A 20,344-nucleotide genomic window follows, 5' to 3' on the forward strand; every position below is an offset into this window, starting at 1 on the left:
CCAGAAATCTGAACATCGTTCATGGTCGCTCCCTTTCACTAATCTTTAAAGCCAACAAGTCACTGTGTTGCTTTATCTTTGTTGTTTTCTTTCTTGGAAAATTCTATTATCATTTTTTCTTTCTGGATGTCCCCACTGCTCCCATTCAGTACAGCACTGTGCTTCAGAGCACAGACTTGGAGGCTGACTGCGTGGTCTTTCCATACCGTACTGACTGTGTGACCTCAGGGATGTTATGCAACACTTCTATGCCCTGTTTCCTGATCTGTACAAAGTGAATAGCAACTGTACCTTCCTCAGTGTGGTGAGGATTAAATGAGCCATTCTATGAAAATACTTAGAATTGAGTAATACCAATCACTGTATAAGGGTTTGCTCTTATGAAATGACTGTCTCTTGCCTGGACTACTGAAAGAGCCTGTTGATTGATCTCCTGGTTTCAAATTCTAATCCACTCAAACCCCTTTCCCAATATGAAGCCAAAGGAATCTTTCTAAAATGGATATCTGATTATGATTTTTTTGAATTCTCTAAAATGACATTGTATTGTCTTTATGATAAAGTTCACATTTCTTAACATGACCTTTTCCAGGCCCTGTCTTTCTCTTTAGCTGCATGTTTACCAATTCTTCTCTCCCTGGACGTTCAAGTCATACCAACATTTCTATTCCTTAAACACATCTCAATGGCTCTAAACATTATGTCTTTGAACACACACTTGCCTCTGACTTGACCACTCTTTACCACTTCTTTGCTTGGCTAAAGTTTATTCATAGTTTAGTTGTTTTAGTTGTTATATCTGGGGACAGGGCGGGTAGGGGGAGGGGATAGTGGGCAGGGAGTGGTGTATGTGGGCAGAAGATCCTACAAGAGCTACCAAGGAAGCATGTGATAGGAGACAAGTAAGGGAAACTCACCAGGGAGAGGGAATAAACTAAGTCAAATGTTGCTGCTAGATCCAGTTAGATGACAATTGAGACTTGACCATTGGATTTAGCAACATGATTTTTTAAAATTACTCACTAAAGGAGTTAACAATATTTTTAAAGTTGAAATATTTACATTCCATAGTAGGCTTTTCAAAGCAGAATATATTCCCTTTATGCATATTTAATTTAGAAATAATATATTATAGTAAAACTGAATTCTAATATTCTATACTATCACTCAACTGAAAATAGCCTCTGCCATGAGAAACCCTGGGTAGAGAAGCAGAAGAGGTAAGATGAGTTCAAATTATTTCAAATCCCACTGGCTAACAAAAGGTAATGATTAGTCCATTATGATGTTTTTGCCTACACGTTTCTCCACGTATGACAAGTGCATGCCAGCCACTGTTGTGAGCAGCTTTTAGTCTATTTTTAAAAATTATTGTTAAGTGTCCCTTATTTAAGAGCATGGATGTCTCTGGATATCTCTTCTTTGTCTTCTGCAGCAAATACAAGGTCTCTCTCTGCCCAGAAGGGGAAGAAGGCATTACCTTTTATGAGAGTTTTTACTTTAAATGTCAGGCAAAATGAAAATATTATAAAAATCCAGACAGTAGCCATTGATGTAATATTGTTGTTAATAGCGTGTATTTAAAGCGCTATGTAGTAAGAGGTTTTTGTAGAATTTGTGGTCAAAGAGACCAAATAACTATGGTTAATGTTTATTCTGCTTACTATAATTCCTAATTATAAAAAGTATTTCATGAAAGATGAAGATCAACTTATAAAATATACCTTATTATTCTGAATAGAACAAATATAGAGCTATTTTAAAAATTTTTATTTCCATTACTAAGAGAAAATTTTATCTGCTCTGAAAAAATATATATTAATCAGTGTACTTTAAAAATATTTTAAAGTATCCTCATACTGGCTAATAGTGCTCCTTGTGATCATTTATAATAATAAAAGCATAATATGCTAATTAGACTGGAGCGCCAAACGTCCTTCAGATAAAGCTGTGGTGGCTCTGAGGGCCGAGGGCAAACAGCTATGGTGGGATGATGGGGGTGGCACTTTCCTCTGCTTAGCCTGACTGTGGCAAGTTGGCCTAAGCCATCAGTAGAACATCTCCTTAGGGCTCCCAGACTGTGAGAGGGGTCAGCTGGGCTGAGGGCCACCCCTCCCAGTGCACAAATTTTTGTGCACCGTGCCTCTAATAGTCTATAATTATAAGCAGTATTATCCGTGGCAAATCATTCTAATAATAATAGTTCATTGTAGTTATAATAAAATATATTTCAGCCATTGTCTCAATTCATAAGTTTTCTTGAGATGGGAGCTAATAAAAAAATTATACAGAGCAGAATATATCATTTGGCTTATTTTCAGGGATGCATATATAACAGAACTTAAGTATTTAAGATTTTAAATATGGCTAAACTATAATGTTGACTAGTCCATTTCCCTAATATTATTGAAATCAAACCACTTAAGATATTTACTAAAGACTGTTTTTAAAAATTTGAAGGAAAATCAGTGTATATTCCTCCTACTTAAGAGCTATACATTCCATCTTCTCTATAAGCCACTTTCCCTGTTATGATTTAATTCTTTCTTTTTGGACCTTTTCTCAGAGGAAACAGATGAAATGGGAAATAATTGCTTACTGCCACTCATACTATATCCCTGAAATGTATTTTGGCTTGTGACCTTTAAATTATGGGGATAAATAAAAGGAATCATGTCTCTCCTGTGGCCCTGATCTGTGGGTCACAATTCTTTCCATCTGTATGAAAATGCTTTAGGCTGTGATTGCCATGGACTAGGTGAGGTCGGGGGAAGAAGGGGCAGTTGCCAATTGAGTCAGGCAGGAGATGAAGTGATCATCTGAAATGGAAAAGTTAACAAGTGGTGGATCCTTTGTGAGAGACATGGTAATTGTTGATGGTGCCTTGCCCTTCTGTGGGCGAAGAGAAAGGATAAGGACAATGTGGAAATTCCTAGACTGTGGGAAGAACACCTAAGCAGAATGCTGAAAGAAGCTTATATGTGGAAGTCATGGCTGTGTGAATAGGGCTTGAAATTGAATAAAATGCCTCAGGCTTTCCCTGACATTTTATCTCCCACTCAGAAAGGGTTTTCTGTAGGTACCATGTAAACACTGAGAATGGTTTCCTCAATGAAAAATCATAGGCACTTTTAGAATTTCACTGCCACCTGTGATAAAGTGAGTCCTATTCTTAGCTTTCAAAAAACATTGTTTCATAAAGCCCAATGGTATTTACAGAGATATAAAAGTAAAAAATGTAAGCAAGGTTACTTGGTGTTCGAAATCAAGCATGACAATAGTTTCCTGTGAAATCCCTCGCTGATGAGCATTGCTTTAGTCAGCATTGAATAGGACGTGCATGCCAGTAAGATCAAAATGAATGCCTGCTTCATGTCAGGACACAACTAGCCTGACTGCTGTGGCTGGAACTGAGCATATTCTAAGCACAGGGCCTGCTGCCTTTTCTTGGCCGTAGATATCGATGAGTGTGGGACCGGCAGGCACAGCTGCACAAACGATACCATTTGCTTTAACTTGGATGGTGGATACGATTGCCGATGTCCTCATGGAAAGAATTGTACAGGGGACTGCATCCACGATGGAAAAATTAAGCACAACGGTCAGATTTGGGTGTTGGAAAATGACCGGTGCTCTGTGTGCTCATGTCAGGTTAGTACCAATAAATTTTTTTTCATCGTTTCTATTAAGGTGTAATGTGCATAGATTCTAAGTGAACAGCTTAATGAACTTAGAAAAATTCATATGTCCATTATAGCCACCGTTAGTATTAGTAGAATGTTTTCTTCTCCCCAGTTACCTCTGTCCTTTCTTAGTTAGTCCCATATACCTAGCCCCAAGCAAACACCTCATGTGAATGGAACCATCCTATATAATGAAAGGCTAATATGCAAATTGTCTCCTTGACCGGGAGTTCCACCAGGAGTTCAACCTGGGGGTGGACTGGCCAGCCAACTGCCCACGGTTCCACCCCCAATAGCCTCCCTACCCCAATTGGGGATGGGCCAACCAGCCAACTGCCTATAGCCCCTCCCCTTGGGAGAACCTCCCACCTTGATTGGGGGCAGAACCAACTACCCTACCACATGAATTCATGCACCAGCCCTCTAGTATAGTGTATACTCCTCTGTGTTTGACTTCTTTCTCTTATGTTTTTGACATTCATTTGTATTCATGACATATATCAGTAAACTATTCCTTTTTTATTGTTGAATAAGTATTCTATTGTATGCAAATGCCACAATGTGTGTATCTGTCACACATTGATGAAATTTTGTTGCTAACTATGCTATTGTTTACATAGTCACACCATATTTGAATTGAATGAATGCATAAATGAAGCCAAGAATGGACATGCTACGCCCTAGCAGTGAAAAATACCTATTTGGGATATATTTTAGTTTTAGATAGATGTTCTATTACATGTAACCAGTTAATAATGGAGACTCAAACTTCAGTTAAATGAATAATACTATGTACCAAGGGCTTAACTATTATAAAAGAAGTTGAAGAGTTTGTACAAAAACATAAGGTCTAAAATATTCCATAAACTTAATAATATGTAAGACTTGTTGACTAGCTACTAAATATACATGGCCTAGCACAAAACAAAATTTAGTTAGCATACAAGTTACTATCCTCATAAACAAGTAAATGTATGTTTACATACGGTATATACTAGAGGCCCGATGCACAAAATTTGTGCAAGAGTAGGCCTTCCTTCCCCCGGCTGCTGGCATCGGCTTCCTTCTGGCACCTGGGACCTGGTCTGGCTTCCCTCCAGCTCCAGCTTTGTCTGGAAGGATGTCTGGTCTAATTTGTATTTACTTCTTTATTATATAAGATATACATACACACATATACACACATTTATATAGACATAAGGATCATGTTATGTGATGGTTATTATTGTATACAGGACATTTCTGGAAAATTGCATTTTCTTCAAATAGTATGTAGAAAGAAAATATAAAGTTCTCCAGCATGAGTAGTTTCTGTATGTTAGCTACAAAATGGAACTTTAAAGAAAATCAATTATATTGGATAAACAGTGCAAATTATCTCAACTTTCAAATCAACATCTAAGATATATATATATATATATATATATATATATATATATATATATATAATATATAAATGTAATATGTGTGTGTGTGTATATGTGTGTGTGTACACAGACATGTATATACATATGTTAGTATATCGAGAAATGGAGGCTTTTGATAAATGCTTTTCTACCTTCCCATACAGAATGGGTTTGTAATGTGTCGACGGATGGTCTGTGACTGTGAGAATCCCACGGTTGATCTTTTTTGCTGCCCTGAATGTGACCCAAGGCTTAGCAGTCAATGCCTCCATCAAAACGGGGAAACCCTGTACAACAGTGGAGACACCTGGGTGCAGAATTGCCAGCAGTGCCGCTGCTTGGTGAGTTTAACCACAAGAAGTCCAGGAAGAGTTTAGGCCCAGATTCTAAATAGGAAAGCAACCTTGCCCTCCCCCACCCACCGGTATGCAGCACCTGGCCATAGTGGCAGCAATTACAGCAAGTGAGCCTGGTTAGGAGGACAAGAAGATGTCTATGCAAACAGGACCTGAGAAGGGACCTCTGGGGTAGACATGGTGCACCATGTCTTTCCGGAGAATATCTGGAGCTCAAAAGAAGAAAAGACTCTCCCAGCTTCTTCGGTCTCATTCAGGGCGGACTTACTCAGGCTCCAGTATCTAGAACAGATCCAAATGGCATATAGTATGCACTCATTAAATACTTGTTTTGAATACAACAGTGGCATTCATGAAAAAAATCATTTGTTTCCAAGTGGAACTTTTGTTAATCCATTTCTATCAGTCATACTGAGACTTAAAAAATAAACAAACAAACAAAAAACACTTATTCCTTCTAAAGATGGTTACTGTCAATGCTATTTAGGTGGCACCCAGTTTTAGACATAATATGGGTATATTATAAATACTTACTTGAATGTTATAATTGAATGTCTGTATATATTTATGAAACTTCTACTGGAAATGATAGGTCAAAAAGAAAATCTAGACATGATAAAGAAAACACCAGTCTTACTTTTTTTTTTTCCACTTGACCAAATTTCTTGTTTCTTTCTAGTGGTGCGAATGAAAAAGGAAACTTTGGTCTATGTGTCTTTATGGGAGAAAGTTTCACAGATGCTACATATAAGTTATGGATTGTTTTCTTTCTATTTATGTGAGGATATTTTTAAGGTAGTGCTTTCTTTTTATACTTTCAACTCAAAAAAAAATCAATTGAGAGAACAAGGTCAGCTTCTGTGCCTGAAGGCTGCTTTCATCTCCAAAACCAGGAGATTCAGAATTATGGAGAAAATAAGAAACAGGTACGAACTATATTTTAGAAAGAACCAATTCATACAACTTTCCCAGGTGGAATAAAAACAACTAAAACCAGTTCCTAATTAGGCCCCTCCATACTGAGAAAGATATAAACAAACAAGAAAAACTGTCATATTTCTTACATATTTCAGTTTATTTTCTCATAAATTAATAGCATTTTCTTTTATGCAGGAGGGAATAAATGTGAAGTGAGGGGGGAAATATCAAAAGAATTTTTTAAAAAAGGATGGCATAGGCAAAAATCTAATAAAAACCTTTTCCATAATATATAGTTCTCCTTTTTCATGGGGAAGATAGGGGCATGCAAATTTGATTGTTTGAAGAGAATGGGTTTTGGTTTTGTTTTATTGTTGTTCTTGTTTAATGGAGGAAGGCCAGTTTAAAATTCAGCTGCAGGCAGGCCTCCTGGCGCTGAGCGCACGATGCTGGGCCAGGGAGGTCGGAGCATACGTGTCCTCGGGTCAATTGCGTGTTCAGTAAACACCATGCTGCCTCCCTCCCTCCTGCCTCCGCCCCTGCCCGCCGCCCCTGCCCCTCCGCCCTGGCACCTCTGCTTTCCTTGCAGCAAGGGGAAGTGGACTGCTGGCCCCTGCCTTGCCCGGAGGTGGAATGTGAATTCAGCGTGCTCCCAGAGGGTGAGTGCTGCCCGCGCTGTGTCACCGACCCTTGCCAGGCCGACACCATTCGCAATGACATCACCAAAACCTGCCTGGACGAGGTGAATATGGTGCGCTTCACTGGCTCCTCGTGGATCAAACATGGCACGGAGTGCACTCTCTGCCAGTGCAAGGTAAGCCGTTCCCTCCCGGCAGGGAGCTCCTGGCCAGCCAAGCCCCAAGCTCAGAGACAAGAATGGCATAGCCTGGCCAGGGGGACGTATTCCATTTCCTATTTGCTGTTCCAGGAGAGGTGGAATCAGCTTTGTTAGTTCCAAGGCTGAAGGTCGTGTACATCCTTCAAGGATACACGGACATGGAGCAGGAGGCACAGAAAGAACAACCAGAACAGAAACCACTTACTTAAATTGTCCTAAAGTATCTAACTGCACACACACTTAAACAAACAAAAACAAACAAACAAAAACACCCTACAACACCAAACCTCATGTTACTTCTTTCATACTAGAACACATTATTTTACTGATTTTTATCTGGTCCTTTTATGAGGTTTGTAAGATGTATCAACAAAGTAGATATATTGCATTTTCCACAGTGGAAATCAATAAGGCAAAATGGGCATATTTCTTGGTTTGTGGTGATTAGTTACATTGAGCTGTTATTTTAAGGTCTGTTATTTACCATGTTTTATTCCTACAGCTGGACAAAAATCCTTACAAAGATTTCCCTTCTTATCATAAGGAAAGAGAGCGTTGTGTTTATTCTGCAGGAGCAAACATGCAGAAGACGCAGACATAGTCTGTAGAGCGCATAGATGGTGACAAACGTAGAAGCATTCTTCTCTGATGATTGTACAGACATTTGATTTAGAAGTCATTGATCTTCGTAGTCATAATTTTGGAATGAACACTAAGACTAAGTAAAAAATCTGGAAGGCTTAATAGTAACAAGAAAGCAAAGATGTCTGATTTTTCTTGGCGTAGCACAGTCAGATATCTACAACCACTCTGGTTGTTGAAGTGACTATTTCCATTTAAAAATAATTTTTCATAGAGCAATTTAATTCAGATTCACTTAGTACAAATTCTCTCTAGCCTGGCCTGATGTCACAGGACAAAGAAATGTAAAATACGTTAAGTCTGGAGAAATTATTTTCTATTTTAACCCCAAATTTCTAGCTCTTTCAGTCACACAATTTGTCAGTCAAGCAGAGCTTTCTGAGTGAACATTTAATGCTGTTTTCTGAAGGTACATTGTCCAATTTGAAAGTTACTACTGCTAAAAAGTTACTAATAATATATATGCAATGCAGTTTATTTTATTTATTTATTTATTTAATATATATTTTATTGATTTTTCACAGAGAGGAAGGGAGAGGGATAGATAGCTAGAAACGTCAATGAGAGAGAATCATTGACCAGCTGCCTCGTGCGCACCCCACACTGGGGATATGCCTGCAACCAATGTATATGCCCTTGACCGGAATTGAACCTGGGACCTTTCAGTCCTCAGACCGACGCTCTATCCACTGAGCCAAACCGGTATTGGCAGTTAATATATATATATATATATATATATATATATATATATATATATATATATATATATATATATATTTAATATGAGTAATTTAACAGTTCATATCTAGAAACTTAAGCATTAGTGACCAATAGGGAAATACATTCTGACATTTAATTACCAAATAGATTGAGTCCCCTTATTCTCTTAATCTGTTCTGAGAAATGACAACAAAAATGTATACCAGATAGAGAGAGAAAAACACATAAATATGGCTCAGACAGGTGCTTCCAATAAGAAAAATGCATTCAGGAATAGGCAGAAAAAAAACGTGTTTCTGTGGCAAAGAGCATGAATGAGCTTGTCATTCACTGCCTTATAAACAACTACTAGGATTTTTTTGGCTCATGGTAAGAATTTATTCAAGAAATGTATTTTGGCATTAAACTCATTTTTGTCAGGTAAGTGCTGATTCCCAGAAGTTACTAATTCATGCTGTTTTTTTCCCCCTTCTTATTAAATATGAGTTGCAAGAATATATGTGTTCAACTTTACCAAATTTATCCCAAATACTTATTTTTATTTTATTTAGTTTGTGTTCTTTTAAAAATAAAATTTATGTAAAACAGCCTCCAGATATTGTGCTGGAGGTGAGCATTCTTTATAATTTGGTGTTTTCAGGGCCCCGTTTTTACTTACCTACCCTCCTCTGGGTTATTCATTTAAGTCAATAGATATAACTTGCATGGGGTATTGTGCTAGTAGCAGGGCTAGAATGATAAGCAAATATAGACATGATCATTCCTGGAAATTATTGCCTAACTTCTTTTCTTAAAAATATTTTTTATTGATTTTTTTCAGAGAGAGGAAGAGAGAGGGATAGAGAATTAGAAACATCGATGAGAGAGAAACATGGATCAGCTGCCTCTTGTACACCCCCTCTGGGGATGTACCTGCAACCAAGGTACATGCCCTTGACAGGAATCGAACCCAGGACCTTTCAGTCTGCAGGCCGATGTTCTATCCACTGAGCCAAACTGGTTTCAGCATATTGACTAACTTGTTATTGTTTAGAGCTGTCTGTCTAATACAGTAGTCAGTAGTTACATGTGGCTATGTAACTTAATTAAAATTAAATAAATTAAAATTCAATTTCTCAGTTATCTAGCCACATTTCAACTGCTTAATAGCTTCATGTGGCTGGTGGCCATCATATTAGACAGCACATATCGAGAACGTGTCTGTCATCACACAGCCTTCCACTGGAAAGGACAGGTCTGGAGGTGCATGCAGTGTCTGGAATCAGGGTCAACACTCAATAAATATTGACTGTTATTGTTGATAGTGGAATAAATAGACTTAATTAAGTCATGAGACAGATCAAGACATTAAAAACTATGATGGATGCTCTGAAGAAAGGGGCACTGGGCTGAGAGGCTGTACAACACGTGAACCAGTTACTTTCTAAGGAAGTGACATTGGAGATGAGACCTGAGGAGTTAGGAGTTAGTGGGATGGAATAGGGAACAATTTTTCTCTTCTCCATTTAAAAATCTCTTCAAAATTAATTTACTTAGGTTAAAAACTGTTTTTTCCACTCAGAAGTTTTCTCCACCCTCTCCTGGGTCAAAAATGAGTTACTAAGGTTGCTTTCCTAAATCTAATTAATGCCTATCTTAGGATGGGTCAGTGTGCTTTCAGGCAATTATGCTTTGGATTCCAAACAAAAGAGAGCTGTATCCTTGAGAAAAAGGAGAGAGAGAAGAGATTAGAGGGTCATTTCCTCTAATAAATAAACACTGAGCAGGACACTTTGGAAATGATAAACCAGTAGGCACTTTTAACTTTTAGGGAGAATCTAGGTGTAATACTAAAATTATTGAGATATTAGAAAAAAAATAGAGGTATAAGAATGAACTTCCTAACTTCCTAGATGTTGCCTTCATCTATCAGAAACAGCAAACTTAAAGTTTTGAAGGTGGACCTCTGTAGTAACATTGGAATAGATAACTAGATCTGTCTATGGAAACAAATATCCCATAAGTAGGCAGCATTATAATGAAGACTTTAAGAGATGATCAGGAGAGCTTAGAAAATTAATAGAGAAAGAAATGAGTATTCTATACATAGTTGAGTGACTGAACAACAATTTTAGGAAAGTTATTTTATATGCTATTATGTTGTATATCAAAACAAATTCTGTGTGGAAGAAATATTAAATATTAAATGGAAGTCTAAACAAAATATGATTAAATATTTATCAAAATTGTAGAAGGGAAATTCCTTTGCTAACTTCTAAGTGATAAAATATACCTCAAAGAAAAGTTAGGGCTTCTGCAGATAAACAAAATTAGCAAAAAACAGAAAGTTAAAACTGGAGTCTGGAAAAATATTTTCAGCAGATATGATTTCTTTATTAGGTTAAAAACATAAAAATTAGTAACACTTATTTTCCCATTAAATAAATCAGCAATGGATGAATAAACAATTCATTAAAAAATAGAAATATTAAAAATGAAATCTTTTGACCTTTAAATAGTTGAAACCAAAGTAAACTAAAATAATGAATCATTATTTTCCCATTAAAAAAAAATGTCACAGTGATTTCCAGTGCTGACAGAAATGTACTGGAATCAGACTGCCATTGTAATTCTTAGGCACTGTTAGGGACATTGAAAAATACAGGTCAACAACCCACACATACATCTCTTTGCCAGCTCCCTGTTCCCACACAACTATCTTTTGCCTATTAATACCAGTTTTGTGAATCAAAACTAAAGAAATAATCTAAAGTATGCAACAAGCTATATGCATGAGAATATTCACCTCAGAGAATATTCACCTCATAGCATTGTTATGTAGAATCAAGGACGAAATCAAAATGCCCAATCAAAAAATGGTTAGCCCTAGCCATTTTGGTTCAGGGTTAGAGTATTGGCCTATGGATTGAAAAGTGGCAGGATCAATTTTTATCAAGGGCGCATAAATCCATTGCAGGCTGTCTTGTCCCAGGTCAGGGAATGGAAGAGAGGCAAACAATTGGTGTGTCTCTCTCACATCGATGTTTCTTTCTCTTACACTTATTTAAAAATGTCTTTTATTTTTTAAGCTATTATTATTATTATTATTTTTACTAAATTTAGGCTTCAGAATTGACAGTTTGTTCCCATCACAAAGGTGATTCTCTATTGCTTTCTGGTCTCCATGTTTTCTGATGAGGCTCCAGCTATCATTTGTGTTTTTTCCTGTATGCAATACTTCCTTTTTATTTATTTACAAGAGGCCCAATGCACAAAATTTTTGCAAGGGGCTCTGCCCTCGCAGCCCCCATGGCAGCATGCCTCAGTGCTCACAGTCCCAGCTTTATCCAGAAGGTCATCCGGAAGGTTGTTTGGCTGTCTGGTCTAATTAGCATATTACAACTTTTATTATTATAGATTATTTTACTAGAATCCCAGTGCATGAAATTCATGCAAAGATAGGGTTATTAGGCCTGGCCCAAGGTCAGGGCCAATCTGTGGGGTGACTGGTGGGGCGATTGGGGCAGGGGAGCCCACTGGTGCCCCCCTTGGCTGGTCTGGGGCCTGCAGGCTGGGGGAAGTTCCTGCCTTGAGTATCTGCCCTCTGGTGGTCTGTGTGCATCATAGTGACTGGTTGTTCTGCCTTTCATTCCATCGTTCGGTCAATTTGCATATTAGGCTTTTATTATATAGGACTTTATTATTAATCTAGAGGCCCAAAGCATGACATTTGTTCAAGAGTAGGCCTTTCTTCCCCAGCTGCTGGCTCCAACTTTCCTCTAGTACCTGGGACCCAGGCTTCCCTCAAAACCTGGACTTTGTCTGGAAGGTCATCCAGAAGTATGTCCGATCTAATTAGCATATTACACTTTTATTATTATAGATTTATTGGGGAGGCTTTGGTCCACATAATCATACAGGTTTCAGGTGTGGGTTTCTCTGTTACAAGATCTGTATATTGCACCGTGTGCTCACCACCCAAAGTCAAATCTCCTGTCACCTTATTTTAGGACCCTACTCTCCTCATCCCCTTTGGTCTGGCAACACCACACTGCTGTTTGTGTTCATAAATTTCAGTTTTATATCCCACATATGAGTGAAATCATATGGTTCTTAGCATAATGTTCTCAAGTTCCATCCACGTTATTGCAGATGGTGCTATTTCATCCTTTCTTATGGCTGGGTAGTATTCCACTGTATATACGTACCACATCTTCTTTATTCAGGCCTCTATCACAGGGCAATTTGGTTGTGTCCATGTTTTGGTCATTATGATAGTCCTGCAATGAACATATATCTTTGCAAATATATGATTTCGAGTTTTCCAGGTATATGCCCAAAAGAGGTCATATGGTAGGTAACTCTATTCTTAGTTTTTTGAGGAATCGCCAGACTGCTTTCCATAATGTGTACACCAGTCTGTATTCCCTCCGGCAGTGCATGAGGGTTCCCTTTTTTTCCCACAACCTCTCCAACACTTGTTATTGCTTGTTTTGTTATGTGAGATGTTATCTCATTGTAGTTTGATTTGTACTGTCCTAATTGCTAGTGAGGTTGAACATTTTTTTCATATATCTATGGGATGTTCAAATGCCTTCTTGGGAGAGGTGTATTTTCAGGTCCTCAGCACACTCTTTGATTGAGTTGTTTGGTGTTGAATTTTATGAGTTCTTTATATATTTTGGAAATTGCATATTTTGTCTGCCACATATTCTCCCTTTTATTCTTCTGGGGCTTAAGACTGTCCTGAAGGTCACTGAGGGTCTATATTTATTTAGATATTTTTATCTTTGTTTTGGGGACTAGATAATTTCTACTGTTTAGTCTTCAAATTTTATGATGTTCCTTTTGTCATCTATAACCTGTTAAATGCATCCAGTATTTCAGATTTTTCACTTATTTCAGATATTGCACTGTAAAGTTTTAAAATGTCCATTTAATTCTATTTAAAGGTTCATTTCTCTGTTAAGATTTACCATGTGTGTTTTTTTCATTATGACCATCTTTATAAGAGACATTTATAATAGATACTTTCCAGTCTTTGCCTGCTAATTAGACCATCTGGATTATCTTTAAGTAATTTCTATTTACAACTTTTTCTCTTAATTAGGAGTCACCTTTTCCCATTTTTCTTTACATGTCTAATAATTGCTGAGGCTTATTGGAAATCATGGATAATTTATGATATAGGACTTATGTTCTATTAGTTTCCTCCAAAGACTGTTTTTGTTTTAGCAAGTTGCAAACTACTGGCCACTCACCTTGCATTTAAGGAAGCTTGGATTTATACTGACTGGATAAGTGGAACTAATCCAGATTTACCGTGTTCTAAATTGAATCTCTTAATCACGAAACATTGTTTGCTCCTATCATGGCCCTTGTGGGCTTTTAATAGAAAGCTTGCCTTGTTGATAAATCAGCACCTGAAATTTCTGCTCAAATCTTTCAACCTTCAAACTATGACTATTTATTTAGTCTTCTCAGACACCCAAAATCAGCCAAAGGTTTGAGGGAAGTTCATATTCTGATGCCTTTTTTCTAAATATTTTCTCTTGAATTTCCAGGTAGTCCAATAGCCCTAAAAATTATTCTCTGGCTTCTGGGGCCTATCAGATGGTGGCTTTTTGAGTGAGTCACAGCTATCCTAAGACACAGTCCAGGCAGAACCTTACGGGGAAATGCCAAATAAAAATAAATCTCTCACAGTACATTTCCCTCCTTTCAAAGATTGAAGCCCTCTGTGTCTGCCTGTATTTGTCACGCTCCATTGCTTCAAATAGTTATTTTTATATTTTTCTAGACTTTATAGTTACCTATCAGAGGGTTAGTCTTTTATAAGCAACTATGCCATTACGGAAACCAGAACCTCCATGGGATATTTTATTAACATAATTACTATCCTTCATGTATGAACTTGATGAGAGTCCAGTGATATGGTTTGAAGAATATCTTGTTATAGCAGAATATATTGATATGGAATAAGTAAAATATTCCTGGAAATTTTGAAAAATATAAAGTCCCTTTTTAAAAACATGTTTGTGACAACCATAGCAATGGTTTCTTTAGTATAGGATTCTAGTGCTATGTCCATACTCAATGGCAAAAGGTTCTAGAAAATCCCTAACTCAATGCTCAAAAGCTCAAAAGCCATACACTTTTAGAAACTGATACTCTCAGGCACTAGGACAACCCTCCTTTTATTGGGTCACTGGGTTGGGAAAGGGCATGTAACCAGGTTACGGTCAAAAAGTCTCTTCATAATGCCACTAGAGACTCAAGAGATGGCTGAGACTCTCTCTTGCTGTGAGAATAAGAGCTCTGCTTAATGAAGCAGCCCTGTAGGTTTCTTGGTGTGGGGAAAAAAAAAGAGCTCTGCTTAATAACAATTTGTAATGGGAGAGGATGAGGTGAAATGGATAATCTTCTTGGATAAATACTGGATTTTTTCTCATTTGGTGCTTCAACAAAGCCTAAAATATCAAAATCCTTTCTACTTTTTATCTTGCAGGAACAGACACTTTTGATTTTATCATAGTAAGGTATAATACATTTTCAGTGCTCTATAGTCAATTCTTGAGAGAAAATATCGACTAGAGGATGAGTTTTAGAGTCAGAGTAACCTGAATTTCTATTTCAGCTATCCCATTTATTAGCTGTGTGATGTTGGATATGATATTTAAGCTTTCTAAACTTCAGCTTCTGAATCTTAAACATCTATTAATAGTGAACCTACTGGGGATGCTGCGAGGTTGGCAATGTGTTTGAAGTGCTAGGCAAAGTGTCTGACAGAGTATGCGCGGATGCAGTAGAGGGATATTATTACTTTACAATTGTAGTGGCAGTGTTAATCATCATTGTTTGTTAGCTAGTTGAGGTGCAAGGAATTTAAAAAATAAGCTACAATTCCATCGTGTATATGTACCACAATTTTTAAAAATCCATTTGTCTGTTTGTTAGCCATAAAAAAAGAATGAAATCTTAAGCATTTGGGATCATGTGGGTGGACCTAGAGTGAATCATGCTAAATGAAATAAGTCAGGGAGAGAAAGATAGTTACCATATGATTTCACTTATATGTGGAATCTAAAAAACAAACTACACAAATGAATAGAATAGAAACAGACTCATAGATACAGGGAACAAACTGATGGTTGCCAGATGGGAGGGGAGTGAGGGAGGCTGGGTGAAAAAGGTGAAGGGATTTAGAAGTACAAATTGAGATGTGAGAGTGATCTGGCTGTGACATCTATCAACCCATTGATTGCAAGGGTTGATTCAGCTGATCTGGCTGGCTAGGCCGGTGTCTCCCTCCTCCCTCACCAGTCCATGTGCATCCCTCCCTAAGCTGCATGCTTCATAGTAAAAAAGGATGACCTTCACCCCAGAGGAGAGGACCTGACAGTCTTCAGTCAAGGTGCCCCTCTGCTAGAAGCTCCAAACAAGCTCTCAAGGAGTACAAATTGATGGATGCAAAATAGTCATGGTGCTGTAAAGTACAGCATATGGAATATAGTTATATTACTATTGTAATAACTATGTATGGTGTCAGATGGGTATGAGATTTATCAGGATGACTTAGGAAGTTATATAATGTCTAATCACTGACTTGTACACCTGAAGCTAATATAATATTGTATGTCAACTGTAATTGAAAAAAAAATTAAATAAAAAGAATAAGATAGGATTTTTTTTTCTGTTTTATAATATACTACATTATTATTATAAGGAGTCCCAGATTGGAGAGGGTGCTGGCTGGGCTGAGGGACACACTCCCACTCCGTGCACAAATTTTGTACACTGGGCCTCTAGTTTTGTTATAAAAACTAATTAAGCATTTTAGTCCTTCCTTGCCTTGCCCATTTTTCTAACTTCATTTCTACATTGTTTTCTTCACCAGTTTAAAATTCTCACCCAGGGCTTTTTCAGTTTCTTACCTACACAGAACTCTTCACATCAAAGCCTTATTCATCACATTCCCTGTGCTTTTGGCCTACCTTTTCACATAGCTGTCTTGAGGTTCTGGCTTAAATATCACTTATACAGAGAGGTCTCCCCTCACCACTCAATTTAGTAGCTAATCTTGAATCACTCTCATGGTACCAGCTAGATTGTTTCTTTTCTAGCACTGTTCATAACTTTTTATTGTATACTTGCTTGGTACTTAGTAGTTTCCTTCCCCCTCAGAAAACTAGAAACCCTGCCCTGTGAAGGTAGTGAGCATGTCTGCTTTATTCTTCAGTATATCTAGGGCTCTAGATACCAATACCTATTTTGTGAATCCTATGTAATAAAAGGCTAATAAGCAAATCGACCAAAAAGCAGAACAACCAGTCGCTATGATGCACGCTGACCACCAGGGGCAGACACTCAATGCAGGAGCTGCCCCCTAGTGGTCAGTGCGCTCCCACAGGTTGAGTGCCGCTCAGCCAGAAGCCAGGCTCACAGTTGGCGAGAACAGCAAAGGTTGTGGGACCCTCTCCCCGCTCTGCCTCAGGCAGGCAGGCAGGCAGTAAGGAGTGAGGGGTCCCGGACTGCAAGAGGGCGCAGGCGGGGCTGAGGGCCCCCCACCTCCAGTGCATGAATCTTGTGCAATGGAACTCTAGTAAATAAATAAAAGGATAAATGTGACCTGAGAGGAATGCCTTGGGGTAAATAAAGCTAGCCTATAATTTGCCACAAGTAACTGGATATAATTAGTTCTACTATAGTACATACATGGAAAATGATTGGGCCATTGAACTTCTAGTGGTACAGAAATAATAAATAAAGCATACAATTATGTTTGTGTGTACCAATCAATAAGTGTGAGCATTTACTAATGGCTTAAACATTCATATTGTGCTTTCTTTCCCCCTCCCCCCTTTTTTAGAATGGCCACATCTGTTGCTCAGTGGATCCACAGTGCCTTCAGGAACTGTGAAGTTGACTGTCTCACGGGAGCTTGCTGTTCAAAGAATGTTCTTTCATTAAAAAGACCAAAAAAATTAAAAAAATAAAAAAGTTAAACCTTAACATGGATGATTTGCGGGCAGCTAAGTGCAGCTTTGTTAATAGCTGAGTGAACTTTCAATTATGAAATTTGTGGAGCTTGAGAAAAATCACAAAAGGAAAATTCTTGGGGCAAAACTAGGCCAGAATTCTGCCTCTGCTGTATCTAACATCACCGTGTGGAAGAATGGGTATGGAACACATACCGTGACTTCATGACCCCTGGATATGCAGCTTGGACCTGGCAGAGCTCTGAAAGCATCTAGCTTCACTGGTGCAGAAAATGTTTCTCTAGATCAGAATCTTCATGAATCAGTTAGGGTCCTCACTGCCAAAAATAAAATGCCAGGCAGTGAATGAATTATATTTTCAGAAGCAAAAGCAAGAAGCTATAACGTGTTATGTACAGTATACACTATGAAAAGCAACCTGACACAAGTTATTGTAATGATAAAAATAATGCACAGGCATGGTTACTTAATATTTTCTAACAGGAAAAGTCAGCCCTATTTCCTTGTTTTAATGCACTTCATATTATTTGGTTGAATTTGTTCAGTATAAGCTCGTTCTTGTGCGGAAGTAAATAAATATTTCTCTTACCTTATCATGTGTCCCAGTGTCTTGTTTAACGTGTGCCTTTTTCCCACGGATTCGTTAACATACAGATTGCTCTCTAGTTCTCCTGATGAAACTCCCACCATGCCATTTGCAAACTGAAAGGTGATTTTCACTAACTTATACACCTCTGTAGGGGTGGAATGAATGACTTTATTCTACTTCTCTAGTCATCTTTTCTGCTCTGATCTGTCGAGACCATATGAATAAGTTCTTTTGTCCTCTGGATCCTAGTTTGGTTTGACCAGGGAAGACCACTGGTGGGATATCAGAAGGAGGTCAAGTCTGGGTATTTAGTCTGCAGGCTGTCTTCCCGTCAGATCACTCTCATGAGTAGCTGTGTCACCTTACTGAAGGCGGCACCCCCTGACAGGTGCCCCTCTTTATTCAGCTGCCCTCTTCCGGGTCTGATCACTTCCATTTGCTTCCTGTGGCTTAGGAATCAGAACAAGGCTGGCTGTTTTTGTCCTCAGGAGGTACCTGCTCTATTTCCTGTTGGTTTCTTATTTTCTGTCACATCTTTACAAATGGTCCTTTTATTAAACTCTGGTAAATTGGCATGCTTGAGTCTGCCATCTGCTTCCTGCCAGGTCTCTAACTGATACACACAGGAGAAGAGGAGAGGAAAAGAGGAGGGGAGGAGGGGAGAGGAGAGGGTTGGGAAGGTCTTCAAAAATTGGTCATTCACACTTGAATATAAAAATGTAAAGAATCCCAATGTGAGGAGGAATTATTAAATTACATGTTAAATTGTTGATGTACTAGAATCTCAGGAAGAAAGAAGTAAACTGCCTGATACACAATATTGCCCTATTCATGTATTGCTTTAGGGTGAAAGGAAATAAAAATATTATCAAATAATTTTAGTAGCATAGACTTTTTCTTTTTAAAATATATTTTTATTAATTTCAGAGAAGAAGGGAGAGGGAGGGAGCAGAGAGAGAGAGAGAGAGAGAGAGAGAGAGAGAGAGAGAGAGAAACATTGGCTGCCTCCTGCATGCCTCTTACTGGGGATGAAGCCTGACACCCAGGCCTGTGCACTGCCCAGGAATTGAACTGTGACCTCCTATTTTATAGTTCAACACTCAACCACTGAGCCACACCAGATGGGAGAGAATTTTTCTTTAATGGAAATGGATAGGATATGACAAACCCAGGCTATAGAAATGGTAAAGTGACATTTAACTATCCCTTCTCCATTGCTATGGGAACAATCTGACATGAGCTGAGCTGAAGGATAATTTATAAATATCTTAATACTTTGGCATGTATAATAGTCATTGAATGTGTGAACTCAAATATGTCTCTATATTCCCTAAATTTATCATAAATGAATTTTTTCTTCAGCCTTTTTATATATAAAAATTTTAAATTTCAGCAGAGTGTAAGATTTATTTTATCACCTGTTATTTACTATGGTAAATAGCAATACTCTCCAAGAGGGTATTAATTTAAAGTTTTCCCATGTGATTATTATTTTTGTATATAGGTTTGAAATTTCATATTAAATTTTCCTGAAAATTAATATATGTTTGCATTTATGAGGGGATCAAGAAATAGTACACAAACACACACACACACACATTCATTATCTACATCCATATAGTTATATATATTCATATATATATATATGCCTTTTGAAAGAAGAAGTAAGGCTGAAATTGCATATTATCAGTGCATTATAAATCTTTGTAAGGCTCTGAGCACTTTTGTGGTTTGCAGACCTTTATTTCTATAGACTGCTAAAAGAAAATAAACTCTCATAACACTGAGAAGAAAAGAGAAAGAAGAATATAAGATTATGTTCTTCGAAGGACCATTAAAGCAATAAATGTGCTTAGATTGAATTTTTTTCCCTTCAAGGTTTATCCCATAAATAATAGATTCCCGGCAGAATTACTGTTTATCCCGACAAGGAGTAATCAATTGCTTCTTAAAAACTTTGTTCCTTGAAAAAGAGGTGGTTAGTACCCTATTTTTTACTCTGGAGGTAATTGGCAAAATGCCATAGTTGAATTATGCCAGTGTTATGGGAAAATGAGAGCTAAGAAGCATGAATTTAATTTGAGGGTACTTGGCTCTTTTAAGAGCAGCCCTTGCTTGAGACAGTGTTTATTATATTTCTTTTATTTCCCTCTCTGAATAAAAACATTGAATTGTGATTCTTTGATAATTCATATATGGTAACCCATGTCTCTC

At 37.7% G+C, this 20,344-nt stretch overlaps 1 protein-coding gene across 2 annotated transcripts in view; it reads left to right on the forward strand.

The window, feature by feature from the left end:
* The window catches only part of NELL2 (neural EGFL like 2), a 312,605-nt gene extending 294,471 nt beyond the window's left edge, over window positions 1-18,134 (forward strand). For both annotated transcript variants that reach the window (XM_084876648.1, XM_084876647.1), the window contains exons 18-21: window positions 3,458-3,651; window positions 5,254-5,430; window positions 6,953-7,177; window positions 17,412-18,134. In XM_084876648.1, coding sequence (XP_084732774.1) covers window positions 3,458-3,651; window positions 5,254-5,430; window positions 6,953-7,177; window positions 17,412-17,462 — 647 coding nt within the window. In that variant the 3' untranslated portion in view covers window positions 17,463-18,134. The remainder of the gene's footprint in view (window positions 1-3,457; window positions 3,652-5,253; window positions 5,431-6,952; window positions 7,178-17,411) is intronic.
* The last annotated feature ends 2,210 nt before the right edge of the window (window positions 18,135-20,344 follow it).

Source organism: Pipistrellus hanaki, assembly GCF_964339955.1.
Source record: "Pipistrellus hanaki genome assembly, chromosome: 3".
Lineage (NCBI taxonomy): Eukaryota > Metazoa > Chordata > Mammalia > Chiroptera > Vespertilionidae > Pipistrellus > Pipistrellus hanaki.